The following is a 23223-nucleotide window of genomic DNA, read 5'->3' on the forward strand; positions in this document are numbered from 1 at the left end:
ATTGTTATTTATTAATGTAAAAGATTATAAGAAATTGGTTCAATAAACTTTGTCTTCAACAAATAAAATATGTTTGTTTATTAAACATAATCTTACTTCGATGTGTATTTTCAGATTTGTCTATTATAAATTTTGTTGTCTCGTCTGAAGATTTCGAAAGATGAAAATTTTTATCGCTGAGAAATTATGCAGCAAAAATATATGTTCTAAATAAAATTGTTCTTTCACATTGCAGAGTATTGCATAATTATTATTATTGGTCAATATATATTTTTTAATTAGCATTATGATTGTCTTTCTTTCTTTTTTTGTCTCTCCTTTTTGCAGAAAGCAGTAAAAAATTATCTCCATAATTATTAACGCTATAAACTTACCTTATAAGCTTTGACACCTAAAATGTAGACTATTCCTTGAGGCAAAATAGTTCCAGTAATCTCAAATGCAGATATATTTGCTCCAAGGATCCTTTCTCAAAAGATTCATTGAATCATATCCTTGCTTTACATGAATTTTATTTTTTATTTTTATCGACGTCGACATTCTTTGAGTATAGATTTTACGCTTCGACAGTAAGAAGAATGATCGCCACTTCGCATTATCTGAAAACATTTCAAGGTTTTATGATAAGTTGATAAAATGCATGGAAGTATACTTGTGTTTGTGTGTGTGTGTGTATATATATATATAGTATTCAATTGTATTAAAAAATTATTTGATACATATTTATATATAAATTTGGTGGACAATCTAAGTGATTTTATGGACAATCTAAGTGCTGAGTGTCTATCTGTTATTATTATCAACAATAATAATTTAAATAAATAAAAATCTTCTATTATTTTTTCTATTTCGCATGCGCAAGTAAAATTATTTTTAAGACTTGATGCTTTGTATAAGATTATTATCAAACGATAAGATGATCTATATAAAAATCATTACGATTGTTTCGGTCGTCAGTTATTATATTTTTAACTGTTGAATGTGATACATTTTAGGACATATCAAACTAGCGATTTTTCCGCAATGACAGGTGAGCCTCTGAAAACTCTATACTATCTTTAATACTAGTAGCTATAGATAACTAACCTGATAGTTGATGGATGATTGTTCAATTTCTTAACGTTAAGGAGTGTGAAATTTGATATTAAATTGCTTGTCAATATTATTGAGTGCGCTAGATATATCTACTGAATTTATCTCCCTATTCTTTTTCACAAAGTACGTGAGAATCTCTCTGGAAATAGAAAAAAAAAAATAAAAATATTTATTCCTACACAAAGCGAAAGAGACTTTATTAGCATAATTTTTATCTTTTGGCTTAGATGTATTATATAAAAAATAATATAAATGTTGTAAAATATGTCGAGTTTAGATATCACTGAAACCTGATTGACTACTCAATAAGAAAATTTGATCGATATGTTTTTCATTTTTGTTTAAAAAAGTTTTTGTTTCGTTTACGTTTAATAATGAGTGACACCGGTCTTAATACTTTTTATTGTAGTCTTTTATTCGTGAAAACAACCAACTTCTATAATATATTTGCAAGATATTTCTTATTTTATAAATGTGCAACATTCACGTCAGAACATATTGATTTCTTAATCAACTTTGCAATAATTATGCATATCCTTCGCAAGAAAAGTGACACAAATAAAAAATCTAAAATTGTTCAGGAGATTGTTTTTGATTAAAAACCGATGTATTTAGAACACAATTCGCACATAATATGTACAAAATTGGAAAAATGTCGACTTGTGTCAATTTTCTTGCGGAGGTGCGAGATCTGTATAAAAATCGATATTTGTACTCTGAAGAAATGTAAACTAGTGAAAACATAATTTAAAATTACTATACATATTCACGAGATTTGAGATTACTATTTAAACAATCATCGCCGAAAATTCCGTAAATGTGGACAAGATTTAACCATTAAGTCTAACATAAGTAAACCAAATTTCCTTTAAGAGATACTTTTTTATCATCATTGTTTATTTAACGTGTATTTACATTGTCGCGTGTTGCAGTAGCGTCCTCGACCTTAAAAACCGATAATTATATCTTGTTACAAAATTAAAACCGCCCTTGTGATGTTATCAGAAATGTACAAATAAAAACGTAAATCTTAAAGAACATAGCTCGTTCCGATAATCGAAAGCACATTCTGTAATTTCTATAATTTATAGGCTACTATTCGGTCGCATTGATCACCGTATTGGCAGTCGTCGCGTCGGCGGGTGTCGAAGTATCCGCCAATCAGATCTACAACTTTCTGGGAAATGCACAAGACCTCAAATCATGTCACACAACAAAAAATAACATCAGATTGCCTCATCCGACAAAATGTTCTATGTATTTCATTTGTCAAGACGGTAAGATAGGATCAATTCACAAGTGTCCTGGAGGCCTACACTTCAACCCGATTATCGAGCAATGCGACTGGCCTAAAGGATGCATTTCGAGGCCAGATGATGTGGAAACTCAACCAAATGTACCCGAAAAAGATGAGGAAAACAAATCAACGCCCGCTGTAACCCAATGCGCCGGTAGATGTCCAATTTCGGATCCGAAAGATAAAACGATACTTCTACCGACAAATAATGATTGCACCAAGTATTGCGCATGTTTCAACGGCAGTGGGATTATTATGAATTGTCCAACTGGGTTACATTTCGATAAGAAGTTGCAGATTTGCAATTATCCGAGAGTAGCCAAGTGTCAATCAAAATAAAGCAGAGAGTGAAATGCAAAATCCGGCAGATCAAAAGAGGAAATAAAAGTTTATCAGCTTATTAATTGTGCAATGAAATAAAGAAGGAGGGGAGGAGGAAGAGATAATCGATGATGGATGATCGATCAATTTTTATCTCTCTTTCAGATTCTTATTATGTATAATGCATGTGTTAGAAAATATTATATTTAAATAAATCAAAATTTATATTTATACACCAGTCGAGTCCCACTCACAGTCGTGGACACATGTCACAGTTCTAATTTCTTTTACATAGTCGTGACGAACCGTTCAAGTTAGACGGTCCGTGGCTTCACACGTATATATTTTTACTAACCACAAATAATGTACTACACGTATTATCAGAGGATGCGTTTCCTTAGTCAAAAAACTACTTTATTGATTGTCATTACCAACGCTTCTCTAATCATGTACTAAATTTTATATATTTTTTGTATTACACTGAAGATGGCCACGTACCTTGGCCGAAACGTCTGTATAAATTTATAATAAAGAAAGGAATTTTTGAGCAAATCGATCCAGCTCTTGCTCTATTGGCTTTATATATTAAAACAATTTTTAATTTAATTAAGGAAGAACAATAACCTAATATTATTTGTATTTTCAAAATTTATATAATATACTTGTGTTAATACGTTGATGAGACGAAACTTAATTTACACAAATTACCGAACTGATAAATGTTATCAATTGATAACAGAGTTATGATATTTATATCTGCATTTTATATCTACATATTGTTGAAATGTCTATGAAATTAATTAAAGCATTAAATTTATTGTCATTTGTAATTGTCCTTTTTTTGTAAGTTTTTTTTATCCTTTTTTAAATTAATAATTTTTTTATAACTGATTTGACAACAGACAATTTACAATCGTAATCTTAGTCACTTTCTAAGCAATTTGACATTTTCTTTGTAAAAAATAATTTTTAATTTTCAATATTATATATCTTCGCAATTAAGCTTAGAGTTAAAATTTCATTTAAATAAAAAGAATTTCAAATTATTTGAAGACAATTCATTATAATAAAATTTTATAAAATTTAAATTAGTTCTGAATTAAAATTGAGAAGAAATTCAACATTGTGTAAATTTCAAACCTTTCCTCTTTTTTTACGAAATTTGTTTTGACAATTTAGCATATCAATTGTTAGAGAGTTTTTAGACAAAAAAATATTTCATATAAATCTTTTCAAACTTATATTTTTCAAATTATTTCTATTATAAGTTACGTAACTAAAATGGTAAACTATGTAATAAAAATAAAAATTTTATAAGACTGACGTCTATAAGACTGTAGTATTAAAGAAAGTAAGTTTTTAGATAAATTTATTGATAAATTTATTGCATTCATTTATTGACATCCTATATCTGGAACATACACACATATTTTCATATCTGAATCGATTTGCTTAAATGATTTCTTTATAATAAAGATTTTGTAATATTAGATATGATAAGCAACATAAGAGCTAGGTGATAACGCGCAGCGCACTTATAAAAATCATTTCGTAGAGGTGCCAGATCATCAGTTAACAATTTAAGGAGTGAAGGAATAGATCCCAGTCTCTAATTCTAGCGACTGGACTTTTCACGATGAAAGGTGAGTGTACGTATTTTATGGAATTTCTATAATGTGATAAAGTGAAGACAAATGAAAAGACGACTAAGATATATATTATACATCTGATCGAGTGAGTGGCGAATATATAAAGTAATCGTTTCATAAAAAAAAAGAATGTACAGTGCAATTATGTTTGCTTATGCATAAATGCTGTGAAAAAGTGTAAAATAATAATGACAGATATATGCAAGCTTAAGATATTTTTAGAGCTATCTCTTTTTTGTAAGTCTTATTTTACAAGTAGCGAGCGAAAAGTAGTAGCGAAAATTATGTAAGAGGCATTATCGAGTATTTGACTTATATAATGTATAAAATTGATTGCACAATTTAAATAAATAGTTTTGATATTAATATATTTTTATACTAAGTTTAATTGGCTTATACATTATGATTTTAATAGAATAATTAATAGAATAATAATATAATCATTAATAAGCAATATTACTTATATTATTTTGAATTTTAGGTACATATTTAATGACCATTTTATACGTGGCCATATTGAGTGTTGTTGCATTTGGGATATTATTCGAGGATGATATTCCGACAAAATGTCCTCCTATCGACCCAGAGAATACAACAATTCATCTAGCTCATGAAACCGACTGCACAAAATACTACAGATGTAACAAAGGACAAAAGGGAAAGCCATTAGACTGCCCCATCATGGATAGCTGGGGTAACAGGTTACATTTTAATCCCAAACTTCAAGTATGCGATTGGCCATGGGATGCAGGATGTCAGATAACAACGTCGACATTATCAAGTTCTTCAACGTCGTCAACTTCGCCAAATACATTGACGCCATCGACTTCATCATCAAGTTCTTTATCGTCATCAACTCCGCCAAGCACTATAACATCATCAACTTCATCGTCAAGTTCTTCAACATCGCCAATTCCGTCAAGCACGACAACATTATCGACTACATCGTCGACTCCGCCAAGTACAACAACGTCATCAACTTCATCGTCAAGTTCTTCAACATCGCCGATTCCGTCAAGCACGACAACATCATCCACTACATCGTCGACTCCGCCAAGTACAACAACGTCATCAACTTCATCGTCAAGTTCTTCAACATCGCCGATACCGTCAAGCACAACAACATCATCCACTACATCGTCGACTACGCCAAGTACAACAACGTCATCAACTTCATCGTCAAGTTCTTCAACATCGCCAATACCGTCAAGCACGACAACATCAACGTCGCCGACTTCGCCAAGTACATCGACCTCGTCGACTCCGCCAAGTACAACGTCATCAACTTCATCGTCAAGTTCTTCAACATCGCCGATTCCGTCAAGCACAACAACACCATCCACTACATCGTCGACTCCGCCAAGTACAACAACTTCATCAACTTCATCATCAAGTTCTTCAACATCGCCGATTCCGACAAGCACGACAACATCATCTACTACGTCCTCAAGTTCTCCAACATCGACATCGTCAACTCCGCCAAGTACAACGTGGCCAGTACCATGGACTTGTAAGTCTGATGGCAAATTGCACCTCTTACCTCACGAGACTATGTGTGATCATTACTACTACTGTTTTAACGGCAAAGTAAACCCAGTCCCGAAAAAATGCGAGCGCGATTTATTGTTCAATCCAAAACTCCGTGTATGTGATTTTCCAGAAAATGTAATTTGCACCACTGGCACTATTCTGCCAAGCATGGTTACCGTACCATTAACTACCTCTCTCCAATTAAACACAACGACATTACTGCCGATGATTGTGATGCCGATGCGATCAACCACACCGCTACTTTCGTCATCGCGAACGGAACTATCATTTCCAATTTCTGAAGCTTGTGGACCAAACGAGATAACGCGGACTGCTCATCCATGTCTATGCAATTTGTATTACGACTGCGTAAACGGTGAAAAGTTATTGCGAACATGTCCGAGGGGCAAGCATTTCGATTACGTGCGGAAGATTTGTGATTGGCCTTCCGTTGTGAATTGTATTCGGACGTATTCGACTTCCAATATCGCAATTCGCGATACTAATATTAAGTGTGCACCGGAAGGTAGAGCATTTCAGCATGACAGCAGTTGCTCCGAATATTATCTATGCTACAAGGGTGAGAAAATTCTAAAATACTGTATAATAGGACTGCATTTCAACGTTAATCTTCAGATGTGCAATGAGCCTCAAAAACCAACTTGCGATTTAACTGGTAAATTCTTTTCGACATTAATCTCAAACGAATGCCCTCCTCCGGGTTCCACAAAAAAAGTACTATTGCCGCACGAATGTAAATGCACACAATATTACCAGTGCATTAAAGGAAACAAGGTTCTTCGATATTGTCCTGATGGTCTGCATTTTGATAGCTATCGGCAGATATGCATGGATCCGTCTGAAGCTAATTGTGTTGAACCTTCTACAACAACAACAACAGTAACTCCGACAACAACAACAGTAACTCCGTCAACAACAACAGTAACTCCGACAACAACAACAGTAACTCCGACAACAACAACAGTAACTCCGTCAACAACAACAGTAACTCCGACAACAACAACAGTAACTCCGACAACAACAACAACAATTCCAGAGGTTTGTCCTCCTCCAGGCTCAACAGAAAAAGTATTTTTACCTCATGAATGTGTATGTACGCAATATTACGAATGCATCAATGGAAAGAAGGTTCTCCGGTATTGTCCAAAAGATAAGCATTTTAATCCTCGTCAGCAAAACTGCACCGATCCATCTGAAGCTGGTTGCGAATCGACAGGCACTCCAACAGAAAGCACGACAACAACAAAGTCGACAATAACTACAACAAAAAGCACGACAACAAAAAGCACGACAACAAAAAGCACGACAACAAAAAGCACAACAACAAAAAGCACGACAACAAAAAGCTCGACAATAACTACAACAGAAAGCACAACTACTACAAAAAATCCTAACCCTCGTGAAGAATGTCCCAAGGGATCAAATGAGACTGCGCGGATTTTGCATCCATACCAATGTAACTTATATTATGAATGCGTGAACGGCGAAAAATCATTGCGAGAATGCCCGATCGGCAAACATTTCGATTATGTGCGAGAGGTTTGCGATTGGCCCTCCGTTGTGAACTGTATTCGACCAGTTCCAACTTCCAAACCTGCAACTGATTCTGAAAATGTTGAAAATAACAATTTAATACAATCTTTCAATGGTGAAAATAACAATGAACGCGAAATCTTTAACAACCTTGATCCATCTACTTGCATTGGTACCTGCCCTGAAGAGGATCCTGAATATGCAGTCTTACTTCCAAACGACGAGTGTACAAACTTCTGTCTGTGCAGTAACGGTATAGCGTATGTAATGTCATGTTTTGTACCACTTTATTTCGATTCCGTAGATAAAGTTTGCAAACAAAAGAAAGACGCTGTTTGCGCGGTGCGCCCATTCAGTCAAGATCGCACTTTCGTAATCAATGGAAAAATTGACAACGACAATTTAATACAACCTCTCAACGACAAAAATAACAATGAACGCGAAATCTTTGACAACCTTGATCCATCTACTTGCATTGGTACCTGCCCTGAAGAGGACCCTGAATATGCAGTTTTACTTCCAAACGACGAGTGTACAAACTTCTGTCTGTGCAGTAACGGTATAGCGTATGTAATGTCATGTCCTGTACCACTTTATTTCGATTCCGTAGATAAAGTTTGCAAACAAAAGAAAGACGCTGTTTGCGCGGTGCGTCCATTCAATCAAGATCGCACTTTCGTAATCAATGGAAAAATTGACAACGATAATTTAATACAACTTCTCAACGACAAAAATAACAATAAACGCGAAATCTTTGACAACCTTGATCCATCTACTTGCATTGGTACCTGCCCTGAAGAGGACCCTGAATTTGCAGTCTTACTTCCAAACGACGAGTGTACAAACTTCTGTCTGTGCAGTAATGGTATAGCGTATGTAATGTCATGTCCTGTACCACTTTATTTCGATTCCGTAGATAAAGTTTGCAAACAAAAGAAAGACGCGGTTTGCGCGGTACGTCCATTCAATCAAGATCGCACTTTCGTGATCGATGAAAACGTTGAAAATAACAATTTAATACAATCTTCCAACGACGAAAATAACAATAAACGCGAAATCTTTGACAACCTTGATCCATCTACTTGCATCGGTACCTGCCCTGAAGAGGATCCTATATATGCAGTCTTACTTCCAAATGAGGATTGTAAAAAGTTCTGTCTGTGCAGTAATGGTATAGCGTATGTAATGTCATGTCCTGTACCACTTTATTTCGATTCCGTAGATAAAGTTTGCAAACAAAAGAAAAACGCGGTTTGCGCGGTGCGCCCATTCAGTCAAAGTCTCACTTTCATGATCAATGGAAAAGTTGACGAAGACTATATGATGCAATTCATAAATGGGGAGAACAATGACGAATATAAAACGTGACAACTTTTAGTTAAATATTATCTTTTTCTTAGACGATATTTCTCAGCAATTTAGACTTTTGCAAAATCTACGTTCATTTATCTGTTTATAATTTTTGTAATATGATAATGTGGAGTATTAAGTTGTTCATCAAATTTAATAAAGATTTTATTGTATTAATAATAAAAAGTAATTATTTCTTTTGATAGTTATTTATTTATATAATTGTAAGCTGCTATAATTTTACGCCATACTATCGCTATATTATATTGTAACTTATTAAATAAGGATATTGATTATTTTTAAATTAATTTTGCTTATTATAATAAATCAATAAATCATTGATCGTTATAAATCATTGGAATAATTCTCTATTGCAAATATTAATGCAAATATATTGTAAATTATTAATTCCTGTTAATCATATTTTGGCATTATTAATAAAAATCCAAGAATATTTGCTAAATTATGACTTTCTTTTATATCATGTGTAATATTTTGAATGTTTGATTTTAATTATCATTGCAATATTAAGCCTTCAAAATTCAAGTAATTTACTTTAATATTTAATATCTGAAAATAATAGTTAAATAAAGCTAATAAATACGATTGACAAATATATATTAATAATTTTCCTGACAACAATGATTTTTTATTTGATTATATAATGGATTTGACAAAATCAATATATTAGCCAACTTTATGCACGTTTTTATTAAAACACACTTCTGATGAACGGACGGCAGTTATCTCCCAATTATATTCGTTTATAAACATCCAAGTTCAGTTTAATTTTATTATGCTTCTTAAATATCGTTAACAAAACAAATTTATACATAGAATATAAACAGGATTACAATCACGCTACATAAACCCGTATCGTATAATTCGTAGGATTCGAATCTCATTGATTGAATTCCGATTTGAATGTTATTATATATCTCGACGAGAAATTACTTCGCGTTATTTTATCATCCTTCTGCGCCTTCGTCATCATCAGACATATTTCACATCACGCAATTATCTTGGACGAGATATTCCACGACAAAGAAAAAAAAGCGAGAAGTCAATTTAACATCGATAGGTGTTATGATTTCCCATAAACGTTGGGACGGTGGAGGACTGCGTATATTTCACTGTCGAGGGAGAGGAGATTTAGGAGAGAACGCTACGGGGTTATTTATTGTACATCATCGTAGTATTTGCCGATTACGTCCGGAAAAGAGCCAGGTCGGATAGCAACGTGCGAAGTATGCTTGTCGGCGTCCGCGCTCTGAAAGTTGCGACACAGAACTTGCTCTTTGTTTTGCCTCATCTTCTCCTGCTTTCGTTGTTCATTGCGCCACTGCGCATCCAGAATCATTCTCAGGGTTTCCCAAGTAGAGCCCAATTCTGACATCGGTGCGATGTCACCTCGTTTGCCATATCTGCGTATGGCAAGTGATAATAATCTTAAAACTGCCTTAAATTCTATGTTGCAATTAATTCTATTCTTTTAACTGTGCAATTAATCTTTTGTTTTTTTTTTAGCTTTAAGATAATCTGCTATACATGATTAGCGTACATCTTGAATACTTATTTACGCTACTGTTTCAATGTTCAAGCTTCGATAATTGTATCTATCGATAAATTCACTTAAAAGTTATTTCAATGTGAAATATTTACAAAGTGATGCATACATTGTGCATTAATTCAAGCCATCAATTAGTAATTTAAGCAATCTCATGATTCATTTGATTTTCATCACGAAAAGGCAGACATCAATATTTGTGGAAATAATTGTTACCTTCCCATCGCGGATTGGGAATAAGAAAAAACCCGATTGAGATATGTTTTCAGTTGTTCAGGGCTGACGATCTCCTTCGGCCTGGTCGGTCTAGCCATGGGTTCCGGATCGCTGCGAGCAATCGTCGTTCCGAAAACGGCTATCAAGAGCAAAGCAGCGGAGAAACAAGTCGCACTCCCCGTCGCTTTCATTTTGGCGGCTTATAGATAGTTTCGGTTGCTGCAAAGACACAACGAGGCTTATATGCGTGAAGATAAGCCACGTAGAGAAACAACGTAGCTTTAAACTTCACCATGTGTGTGATCATCCCGCGGAAGAACACCGAGATCTTTTTGCTTCTTTCGACGCGACGAAACTTTTCGCCTACGCAACGCGCATCAAAGAAATACAATCGAAAGTTTTCTCAGCGTAATACGTTCTGAAAGATGGTAAAACTTTCCCGGGAGGACGATCAAGTACCGTTGAACTCTGCTTTGCTTCGACGCGGCGAAAATCCTCCGAAAATTTCAAGAATGACGCAACAAGGATGATAAAGCGCGATCATTGGTTTCTCTCGACCGCTCGAAGAATTCTCAATCAGAAATTTCTCGAGAAATTGTTATTAAATGCTTCATTCTTGAAGAACACGGCGCGGAGTGGTCCAAGTTGGAAGAAAGTAACATTCCTATGATACTTTCCATTCATTCGGAAATCGTAATTGAAGCTAAATTTAATCATTACTATATTTATATGAGTAGTTAAATTTAACTGTTACTATATATTTCATTACTATACATTCATTGTATATTTATTCTTGTAATCCCAAATCTTTTACACTTTTTTTGCTTGTCTTTAAAAAAAAACGATCGAAAATATAGATTTTAATCAAAAATCTTCGAATTATCATATTCTGGGAATATTAAATTGATTGATTATGAGGTATAGAAGATATGAAATACGTACGGCAGTTAAATGATATTTACATATGCGAAACCCGGCGAGCAATGCAATAAGCTGTTCTATGCACGCAATTACACGACAGCTTCAGTTAGAAACTTCTATATTCCCTTCATTCCGTAAAATTATTTAGCTCTGCATAATTATTAACTGATATTAACTGATTATTAACTGATAATTACTAAACAATCAATAATATTATTAATTGGAAATAAGCACTGACCCATAAATATCATCCGTACAACCTCACCATTCTTGTTCTGCATTACATAAAAGAATGAAAAAAATTTAATTGATTTCTTTATATAATAGTATTTTATATTTAGCTCTATTAAACAATAGAATTTAGAGATATAAACTTAAGGATATTAATATAAGTTTACATGGAAGCAGTTTGCGAAACATATTAAATCATCCGCGTTATCTGTTAAATAAAGCACAGAGTAAAACAGAATATGTAACTGATAAATAATTAAAATAACATCCGTTACTTTTATTTCTGTATTTTGCGTTTTATCTTTACGCATGAGAGATCGAATCATGGATCTGTCAGATGCATATGCAACCAATTAAAGATTTAATTATAAAAATGTCGATAGAATTATGATCATTGTATATAATAAAGTTAATTTCCTGTACGTTTCAGCCGTTAAGGTATTAATTTTTTTTCAGAAAAAATAAATTTAAATAAAAATTAGATAAGAATTATAAAATATGTATAGATATAAAATAATCAAATTAGCGAGAAGATCAAAATAGCAAGAAAAAAATTTTGTAACGAAGATAGTCAAAACGACAGCAAGTGAAATTCGATGAATACGAGAACAGTGAAGTTGAGTTACCTGTTGTGTCGTGACGGATAACTTTATCGATAATGGACGGACTCCGTGGAGGATACCGAACCGTTTGAAACCGAATATCGGCGTACAGTCGATCAAGGATCGAAGTTTCACGTTAGTCCGAATCCAATACTCTATCAAAAGTATGTTAGATGTCGAAACTTCCTCATGTCACCCACACGGCCAAATATTAATACCGTAATAAATATAGATACAGAACTAATTCAAGAACTGTAGATTCCGAGAGGCCAATCATTATTTTCCGACTGTCAGAGAAATATGTCAGCTGAGTTTGCACACCTAGCATGAATGCTTTGACATTGGATATCGAGACGCAATCGAGATGAATAAAAATATTTTTTCTAGGTTCTATTGTATTGCATGCTCTTAAATTTCAACGCATTTCTTGGGCAATCTTTGAAACGAAATGCATTGCGATCGACCGTAATATTTTGTCTTTAAAGGACGCGTATTCTCAGCGGTATTATAGTGAGCTTTAAACTAGATCGTGAGGAAAAAATCAGTACACGTGCTCGATTTTTTTTTAAATGTCAGAATTTTTCTTCTTATTACACCGAATATAAAATGCAGCAAAATGTAGTTCCATATATTATTTCGTATATTTTCGCGTTCTTCGAATATAAAGCGATAAATTCTGCTGAATCAACGCGCGGAAGAAACGGAAGATACTATGAATTATCTATAGAAACGTAAAGAATTTTGATTATTCTGTTAAGTATAAGATATTGATGTTTAACATTTTCGCGATTTGCATTGGAACAGGTATTCCTGTTCATAAGATATCCCGAGAGAAATAGAGTGTAAAGTAGAAAGAATCTATGTAGAATCTATAATCTTGTAGCTATAAAAATCAGTTTACAAAATGTAGATTATGACAGATCTAAGCAAAATTAATTAACCAAATACAAATAATATATATTTTTCGTTTCATAAATGGAAGTCTGCTATTTTTAATTAAAAAATATCTATTTTGATCTAATTTGTGAGCAAATAATCCTGCCAATTTAGGGAAATTCCAAAAGTCATATCATGGATTGATAATATAGTTACAGAGATGGGAATTAGTTGCAACTTTCGGCTCGATTTTCTGATTGACGCCTACTATTCCCTCCTTGCCGCTCGCATGCTAGCAACGAGTCACCAAACGGGCTAACAACGTCCGTAACTAAGATACGTGATATTTATTGTCAGCCTCAGGAATGTCCATATCACAAATGCAACAAGATAAAAAATATGGGAACAATAAATTTCCACATCACCTGTGAGGTACTATTATTAACGTGTCAATAATAGTAAATTTATTGTCCCCATATTTTTTATCTTGTCACATTTGTGATATGGACATTCCTGAGGCTGAATATTGCGCACCTTAGTTACACGCGTTGTTAGCGCGTTTGACGACTCGTTACTAGTATGCGAGCGGCAAGGAGAGGGCAGGAGGCGTTAATCAGAAAATCGAGCCGAAAGTTGCAATCAATTCCCATCTCTGATATAGTAAATTAAAGATAAAAAGTTGTAAACCTAATAAGTCTTACAGAACGAGAAGGATAAAAGAAAAATGTCAATATATAATATAATCAATGACGCAATTAATTTATACTTAATGAATTATAAAAAAAATCTTTTAAACATATTAAAAAACATTTTGTAATATAAATAAAAAAATATTTCTTTTAATAACACGAGATAATGTATAGATGAAGTATAAATAAACTCAATAAAGACGCATCGCAATGAAACATACGGAACAGATTGTAAACGTGTAAGACGGTAATAACGATTTTCACGCTTAATGTTTGGTCGGTCGGCACGTGCAACTGAATGAAAATATCCGTTATTGTTGGTCGACATTGTACAACCGTAAGACTACATCATCTGTTATACGGCGCGAATGAATACAGCTCGTCTTACAATGAGGCGCGCGTAGGGTATACCCGTTTCAATTTTGATACCGTCGACTACGTCGACGTTATGCTTATAAAGACTCGCATCGAGTACACACCTCCCCGTGGGATTTTGCAAGTTGTATTCCACGAATCTTACACGAGTCGCGTAATAAGAAGCGCGAAATGAAATATTACGTTGCCAAATATGGTCCAAACGTGATATCTTGAGAACGCAATGCAACATTACGCTTATTGTCTGCTGTATCAGAAATGCAAGAAGCTCACGAGTGACATTGTGGCGCAAGAATATGTCGAGAAATGCGTCGAGTAGTTGTACAAGTTATCATAAACACCTTTAGTATAATTTTATAGAAATTTCAAAATTACAATTATCTAAATTTCTTCAAAATTTTATCAATTTTTTTTATTAATAGCAATTATAAGAATTGACAGTTTTATAATTTTGTAAAAATGATTAAACACATCCGCCAATTTTTTTCAAGTAGCAATACTTTTTAATAGACTATTAATCACGTTATATATTGAAAGAAGCAAGATTATTATCAAGTTAATGCGCAATTAATCTTTACGATGTCGTTTTAAATTTTATTGCTCGCTAAAGAAGACTGTAATATTAAGATAACGGTTCGGATTGACGCTACGGCATGATAATGCATCAAAAATTTGCGCTTTCATGGAAAATGTTGCACTATTATTGATGACTCTGTGATTACAGCTATTATTCATTCAATTTCAATACTGAACCTTTCAAGGATGCATTGCAAATAAATCATGCACACCATAAATAAATGCAGGAAATATAGATAATTATCTCAGTTCAAAAAATCATATGTATATAATGCCAGCTAAAAACTAAGCACTTAAACATTGAAAATTTGATAATTATTTTAATAATATGCTCGTCTATATCAATTTTTCAAAATATTACACGCATATAATTTAATAACGTATCAGGTATCGTTGAAAAATCAAAGCACAATTTCCTAAAAATTCGCAAACACGATAAACTATAGAAATGATCTTATTCGTAGTGCGATACTCTGGCCGATATTCGGATCGAAATTAATTACGTGACTTTTACGGGTATCTAAAGTGATCGCTATTATCCGGCAGCGGGCGTGAAACGTGGCTAGAGTTCATAGCACGAGACGTTTTTCATAAAGTCGAGGAGCATGCCGAATCGGCCATCTTCTCATCTCTTAGTAGCTAAGAAGCTAAAAGTATACATCGTTAGCTTATGAAGCACCGTATAAAAATCTGGCTGGTAAATCTGTTTAAAGAATAGAGCAAATTCTACATGTAATTCTGTGATTTTCGTATTTAAAATATTGTTAATAAAGTAACCTTCCGGCAATTTCGTAAAAAGTTTTAAATAGTATTTCAAACTTATTTAATTAAAATTTAATTAACATTTATCTTAATTAAACATCTCTTATACATATAATGAAATGTAAATATCACGACATATCAAAAATAATAATTAATGCTGAAAAGAGAAAAAGTTCCAAAAAAGATATAAAGTAAGCCGTCAAAATATATTAGCTTCGAGATCGATTTCTGAATTTTCCTATGCAAATCTCTCTCTTCTCTTGTCAGAAATGTTTTACCGCAATTTTAATTATAAATCATCAGAACAAAATGGAATTCTTCATATTGTGAATATAACAAGGGGTCAGGAAATATTAATTTTAATTTTGGACCGATACTCGACAGGCAAAATAAATTTGCTGGGAAAAAGTATTATATAAAAACAAAACGTCATGAATTTATCATAAAAACGAAATGCGAAATGACAAGAAAGGTCGCGAGACAATTCCACTAAATATGTAAAATTTATTGAGCCACATTCTAATGCATGCGATTACACATGCAAAGTACAGAGGCTACGAATGATTACGGAGATAACGAAGGTATCGAATCAATCACGCAACTCGATTTTCAAATGCTTTCTTCTGTGATGACATGTTCATCACACGCTGACTGATTATCATTCAATAAAACGTGTTCCTATCCTTTGTTAGTATTCACGATAGAGTTTTTAAGAGTTGTATGTAATAAACAAACTAATTGCGTCATTGAGCTACGTTAAACAGTTTTACCATATAATATATTTAACTATATAAAATTTATATTTTTGTTCATAAGTAACAAGTAATGCGGAATTTGCTTTTAAAAAATACTATAGCAGCAGTTTTATATAAACAAACCAATAAAAATTTAAATATATAGTAATAGGCTCAAATGATATTTATCAATCACATTTTAATAAAATGCAAAAGTAGCCGTAGCTGGTTCAATGTGCCAATTTATTATGAACAAAATATATTATCAACAGACCTCGCATTCATAATAAATTGGCACGTTAAACTAGTCACGGCTCTTTTTGCATTTTTTGTAATTTGATTAATAAATAAAAATTTCTTAATATACATAACTGCATAAAAATATTAATGTATTTTCAAGAATAATTAAAAAATTAAATGTTAGTTATCAAGAAAGCACCAAATGTACTAAACTATGAAAAAATATAAATTTACATATTTATGTATCATTCATAATTCTTAAATATGCAATCAAGTCAATAATAAAAAAAATTAATAAAACCTAAATGCAGGGAACGATATGCAACATGTGTTACATTCTACACCCAAAAAAATATTTCGCTGATGTAGTTAGATTTCTAGATATTGCAACAAAAATGTATCGCTATTTTTCGTATCTGTGAAAACATTGTTTGTCACATATAGAATTTATAGCAGTAATGTTCTAGCAATAGCTTCTGAAAAATTTAGGTACCATTGCTAAATGTTATTCATTGCATGATCTAACACGTGATTGATCTCATATAGATAGGCGCTTTAGAGAAACTTTCTTTTTAAAGTTCACAAACAATACAGATATGTATTCTGTTTCTGTCATCTAAACTGATTAAGTAATTACATATGCAATATCACAACAGTTGCTAATCATTTATCTGTTTTAGTTAATTTTTTACACCTAGAAAATTTTAGCTATTATTGCAAGATCATTTTTTTGAGTGTAATAAAACAGCTATATACATCTCGTATTTTTCGATCCAGATTCGAATTCTCTTCAGCGTACAAACTTATTTTTATATTTGTTGTAATAAAGAAGCTTGCGTCAATCATTACGAATAATAATTAAGTGCATTTATTTCATGTTTAGATTTAAATCTAATCGATACAGATATAATGCATAAAATATCTATTCAAATTAAATTAAATTAATTTTACTAAAATAATAATTATAGCTTCAATTTAAAAAAAAATTCAAAAAGTTATATATCAATAAATATCAAAAAAACGACATAAAATCTGTTCTAATTTGTTTATATATGACAAATTAATGATTATAACAAAATTTAAAGCAAGATTATATTTAATAGTAATCATAAACAATTACTGAGTGCTCTAAAAATTAGTTTGCAAAAATTTTATATTATATTTTACCAATGATCCCACACATATTTTTATAATCTAAATAATATTTATTATACATATATATAATATTTAATATTTTTATTAATTTTAATAATCGCAAAAATGAAAGATTCTTGAAATTAAGCTATCAAGAGTCTTATAATAACTCTGATGATGAATTTAGCAGCATCAATGTTAAAATACAATTTGCTCGATTTCTCATAATTAACAGTCAAGACTCCACCGATACCAATACTCACCGATTAACAAATAAATCTCCGTAATAATTAAATGATGGATTGAATAGTAGACCGCGATCGAGAACAAGGATTAGCTAACACTTGAGAGCAATCTGTCCGCAAAGGTATTTGGCGATTTCTTTCTCACACTCTATCGACACGTTGATAATATCTTCCCGATGTATCGACGAACGTTTCAGTAGTTCGAATCGGCCGCTGAGCCGCCGACAGGAGTATATATACCTGTGAAAGCACCCTCTGACGCATCCCCTCAGTTGCAACCCGTAGCCAATCCTCGAGATCCAACCCCACCAGTCAGTCTCCTACTGATATTCTCTTGCGTGGATCTCTCACGCTCTCGCGAGAACTTCGGGGTTGCGCGCAAGAGCGCTCGGTCGCGTTTTTTTTCTGGATAAAAGGCGATCGCTTACCGTAATATAAAAAGATCGTTTTCCTCCCCCGCGGCGTAGAGATCTTTGCGAGTTGATTAAAAAATAATGCGGATTCTAATTGTTTTAATTTTAATCGCTTATTGTGAAATATGCGACTACTTTCTTTGTTCTTTTATCTACGCCGCTAGTGTAAAAATGTGAGAATATGTTACTATGCTCATGTTTAAAGAGTTTAAAATTTATACGCAGACATTATCTTCCTATGCAATCGGATATTTTTCTCCTTTGACGATGACAACAGGAAAATTACGGAGAGCTCGTAACTCTTGATGAATTTAGACACGCGTACAAGAACAGACACGATTCAAAGCGCTCTTATAATGAGCTAACCAAAATTAAATATTCCAAAAAAAAAAATCAAAATTAGATAAGACTGAATATCGTATAATAGAAATATCAAAATTAAACATGTCGCGAGGGTCACATTATTTCGAATAACCTACATATTGTCTACGACCTACATATGCTATCTTATATTAAACGCTTTGGTCGCACGAGGAAATTCAGGAACGTATCCATTTTTCGATTTATAATCAACCCATAGCAAATTGTTAAATTACGGTAATATCCATATAGCAACAGATTTGGCTGTAATCCTATTATTCAAATTTTCTCACCAAAGCGAATCCCTCGTTTCGACGTATAGCAATCCGATAATAAAACAATCTTTATATATCAAGGTTCGGTCTATCCGCTGGCTTGCACCTCCAACCAACCGGTTATTATGTAGGTCAAGCAGGTATTCATCAGGAGATTGTCACTCCTCGATTTTTAACTAAATGAAAGTTGAATTAATTCGTCTAAAGTCCTACTAATAAATCCTACTAAAAAAAACTATATAACATATTAGAGTGAGTGGAAGGAGTAAAGATGGTCCATTGTGAAAAAGAGAAAACTATATTGGACAGAAACGTCTGTTTCATATCTCTTTTCGTTTTTAATATCTCCACCATACACGATAGCAAATGTGGAAGGAAGATAAACGTGTGTGTATGTGTGTGCGCGTGTGTGTGTGTCCCGGTCTACTATTGCTATCCTTGGATCGCGAACTACACGTTGTTCTTATGGAAAGGGCTAATTCCAGTATGTTATATGACTCACTGGGTTCTACGAAGAACGTAGAACTGTTGTACGCAACGACTTCTCGACTGCCGCTAACAGTTGAAATAATCCAGAATAATCTACTGAACCAGTGACAAGTGGTTCTTATACTGATGGCTTGTCGGAATTGTCTCGCTTGCAAGTGTAAAATACGAATAGTCGTGTACAGTTTCACAAATTAAGAGGCACCACTCTCTCTCTTTCTCCATAAAGGCAGGCATGAGCAAACAGATACACGTAAACAATACATCCAATGTAGAGAATCGTGCCTTTCTAATTTGTGAAACTGCAAAATAACCACTCGCGTTTCTCACTTGCAAACAAAACATTTCCGACTGAAATCGCTAAAACTGTCCCTCACTTTTACAGAAGGAAGTCACGAGCTTATGCGCAGTGCAAAATCTGGCCGATAAAAAGACAAAAGCAAGAACGAAAAAGATAAATCGACAGGAAAAAATAATCCTTCATGCATTGAGTTGATGAGAAATATATTGACAAATATGACTAAGGAGAACGATCGTTAGATCGATCAAAGAATAGGAATTGCGCTAAGAGACTATATTCTGTAATTCTGTCGGAACTGAGCGTTATTCATTTTCGGCGATTACCACAAACTTCCGTTAATCCCACCGATATTGATTTCTGTGATTCATTTTCGTGCCACTTCCCAGTTAAACATATAACTCCTTCAAAAATTATCTTTCTATCGTACATCACATGCTAGGAAAGCATACATGAATTCACATATCAGAAGTTGTAATTTTATGATGAAATTGCGTGGTCGAATGAGCAATTTCTATTTGCGTGAAAATCCATTCGTAAAGTTTACACTTTATTTCAACATCAATATCTACATTATATCTGAAAAAAATGTTAAACGAGTAAATCCTAGTACAAATAGAAATTATCATCCACGAGAATATAGCAATTAGATAGTGACTTATACACTAGATTTTGGTGACGTTGCGAGGCATATGTGCGTATTTAATTATATCGACCAGCTTTCGGAGATGATAGAACGTCATCAATCTCCAGTATCTCTCAAAATTCACCAATAATGGACAAAATAATGCTTTTAATTTCATAAAAAATTCTTTTCATAAAATTCGGTGTAATTTGGCATTTTAGATGTAGCTTGAAAACAATTGATAAGTACACATATTTTTAATATATAAGCAGTTTTGCAAAATTTACAATATATACCTACAATTGAACTATTAATAACAAAAAAAAAACAAATTTCAGATAGATGTAATTTTGCTATTATTCAGTAATTTATAAATGATGGGAATAGAATTGCATGATGCCCTGCGCTTTGAAACAGAAAAAAATAACCTAGCTCATCGGTTCGCCCTTTTAATGTAATTTAATGTAAATTGAGAAGCACTGTATGATAAGAAAATTATGCGTTCGCGAGGGTCTCATTAAGCCTCGGTACGCCCCTCTCACGCCCACTCCCCTGGTTTTCTCATTCTTTTACCCATCTCTCTTTCCCCCGCGCATAGTTTTCACAGTGCTTATCGCCATCGTTGATTTATAACGTCAATCAAACAGTTTTACGACTGTTCCGCTTATATTTACTCATGCAAATGCTTAGCAGCATCTGTAGCGATAACTGTAGCCGATGCGATTGCTGATAAATCGATATTACGAAACTTTCTGCTCTAGGAGATACTAAAAAGAAGTAGATTGGTCAGTGCAAGGGCAGGGATTGCATAGAAAGTAGATTAAAGAAATATAAGACCGACGTGGTCGTTTGAGACTCCGAAGATTCTTGCCGGAATCGTTCTTTGCCGCACGCGCGACACACGAAGAATATCGTTGCGTAGGTGCCCGCTCAAGCTCGGTCGCACTCGTGGAACAGGCTTAAGTCATCCCAATTTAAGTTCTAAGGTACTTTCACCCTTTCGCCACGAAAGGAGATGAAATTACCGCAGAGTTAATAGTTTGCGTTTGAGAAGCATACTTCGGCTGTTCGGATTGTAGTTTTATCGGCACGGCATTTGTGTGTGAGCGAAACGAGCTAACAATAAGCGAGCGCTTTTTGTTCGTGTATTAAAATACGTTTAAAATAGATTTTGTAGTCGTTCCGCTGAAAGTTATAAAGAAGTTTGACGGTAAAGGAGTTAATTTAATCGGTTACAGTTACCACGATTACAAGTTACAACCGATTCCGTAAAACGGGTTACAGTTATTACAAGCTCGGAAAGAAGCTTCCACCCGCAAGTTAAACTTAGATGGTGATGGATTTGTGTGTGCAATATAAAGAATACAACAATTCGGCAGAAGAAAATACGCAGAAGCTTACTAGATTCAATATACTGTACACGTACTTACAATAATGTAGAATGAGAGATATTAATTTTAAAATCTTATTTCAGAAATTTGCATCAATCGATTTTAAAGTTACGGCTGCGATTGCGCATCAAGTAGAATGTTGAGAGCCGTTGTTACGTCTGGTCACTAGACGTGTGTAGAGAATTCTGTAATATCGACTATTAGCGCAAAATTTGAAATGTCTCCTTATTTTTTAGTCACCCTGCATTCACCGGGTTTACTAGGGATACAGGAGGTAACAATCTATCGTATGAAAAGGATATGAATAAAATTAAATAAAATAAATTAAATTAGCTTACCTAATTTTAATTAGGAACAAAGCCTTATAGATACGTCTTAATAATGCAGATATTACACTGCTAAATATAAACCAAATAACTCAGTGTTTTCAACTGAACAATGCAGAGAAAAGTAGTATGTAGAACTTAATATGACCTAACAGTGAGTCTGCTGGAAGAGAACTGTCTCACGAGCGATGATGTACGTTGGTCCTCTTGTGGTGGGGAGTAGGCCCTCGAGAGTATCGCATAGATTTTTAATCGTCACATCGGCTTCTTGATACGTTGGAATATCGTTTGGCTGGAAGTTGATATGCAGCTCGTTTTCGTTTATAGAAGATAGCCGACGGATAAGATGGGTGTCTGGTAACCTTTGCTTATTTTATTCTTATCTCTTCACTTATTTGTTCAATGCATTGTTCAATTATGCAGTATTCTTATAGCTATAGTATAATTAATATGTTTATAACTAATAATACAGTTAACACTAATCATAACTTCAATCTTGCTCTTTGGATGAATTTTTAGATGGACTTGTACAGATCTCTTTAATAATGTTCTGTTTTTTGAATTTTACCATTGTCGGGACATTACACCGTTCTATACGTCGGTTTTACAGGTAAAGATTTACCTGGTGCAGGTAAGTTGCAGGCAAATAGGTAGATCATGATAATGTTAATTTATTCATTGAATATGTTTACCGATGTACTATAAAAATATTTAAAAAATAACAAAAGAAATTTGTCAGTAATACAAATACAATCAGCATTGTGTATTATTTCAAACATACTATATAAACATTCAATTATAAGTGTATAATATATATTTTTATACTAAGCAGATTCTGCAATTTTACACACAATTATTGTACTTGCAAAAATTAAATTTTTTTTTTTAATTTAACTTCTTGAAAAATTCAAACAAATCATTACTTAGAGCACTTTGCTCCAATTTCTTGCAAATTTGCACTTAAAAAATTGCAAGCTTCGATGCGTGGTGTAAAAAAGTTACGTAAAAAGTCATTTAGCATAACTGGAAGATTCTTTTTAAAGTGATTATCAGATCAGGTTGTTTGCTTGCATAAATAATCGAAT

The 23223-nt window shown here is 33.3% G+C and overlaps 2 protein-coding genes across 6 annotated transcripts in view; both read right to left on the reverse strand.

Annotated features, from left to right (window-relative positions):
* The window catches only part of zda (peptidyl-prolyl cis-trans isomerase zonda), a 123346-nt gene that overhangs the window by 11411 nt on the left and 88712 nt on the right, over nucleotides 1-23223 (reverse strand). For 2 of the 5 annotated variants that reach the window (XM_067348928.1, XM_067348944.1), the window contains exon 5: nucleotides 62-599. In XM_067348928.1, coding sequence (XP_067205029.1) covers nucleotides 436-599 — 164 coding nt within the window. In that variant the 3' untranslated portion in view covers nucleotides 62-435. Of the gene's footprint in view, nucleotides 1-61; nucleotides 600-1086; nucleotides 1235-22141; nucleotides 22431-23223 lie in introns of those variants that run through there. The other 3 variants (XM_067348953.1, XM_067348933.1, XM_067348922.1) reach the window with 3 other exon arrangements.
* LOC105674914 (uncharacterized) lies at nucleotides 9424-18439 on the reverse strand. Its single transcript, XM_067347616.1, has 3 exons — nucleotides 18109-18439; nucleotides 10580-10779; nucleotides 9424-10220 (listed from the first exon to the last, which is right to left on the reverse strand). Exons 1-3 carry the CDS (start codon nucleotides 18226-18228, stop codon nucleotides 9974-9976), a joined length of 567 nt encoding a protein of 188 aa, XP_067203717.1. The 5' UTR covers nucleotides 18229-18439; the 3' UTR covers nucleotides 9424-9973.

Source organism: Linepithema humile, chromosome 1, assembly GCF_040581485.1.
Source record: "Linepithema humile isolate Giens D197 chromosome 1, Lhum_UNIL_v1.0, whole genome shotgun sequence".
Lineage (NCBI taxonomy): Eukaryota > Metazoa > Arthropoda > Insecta > Hymenoptera > Formicidae > Linepithema > Linepithema humile.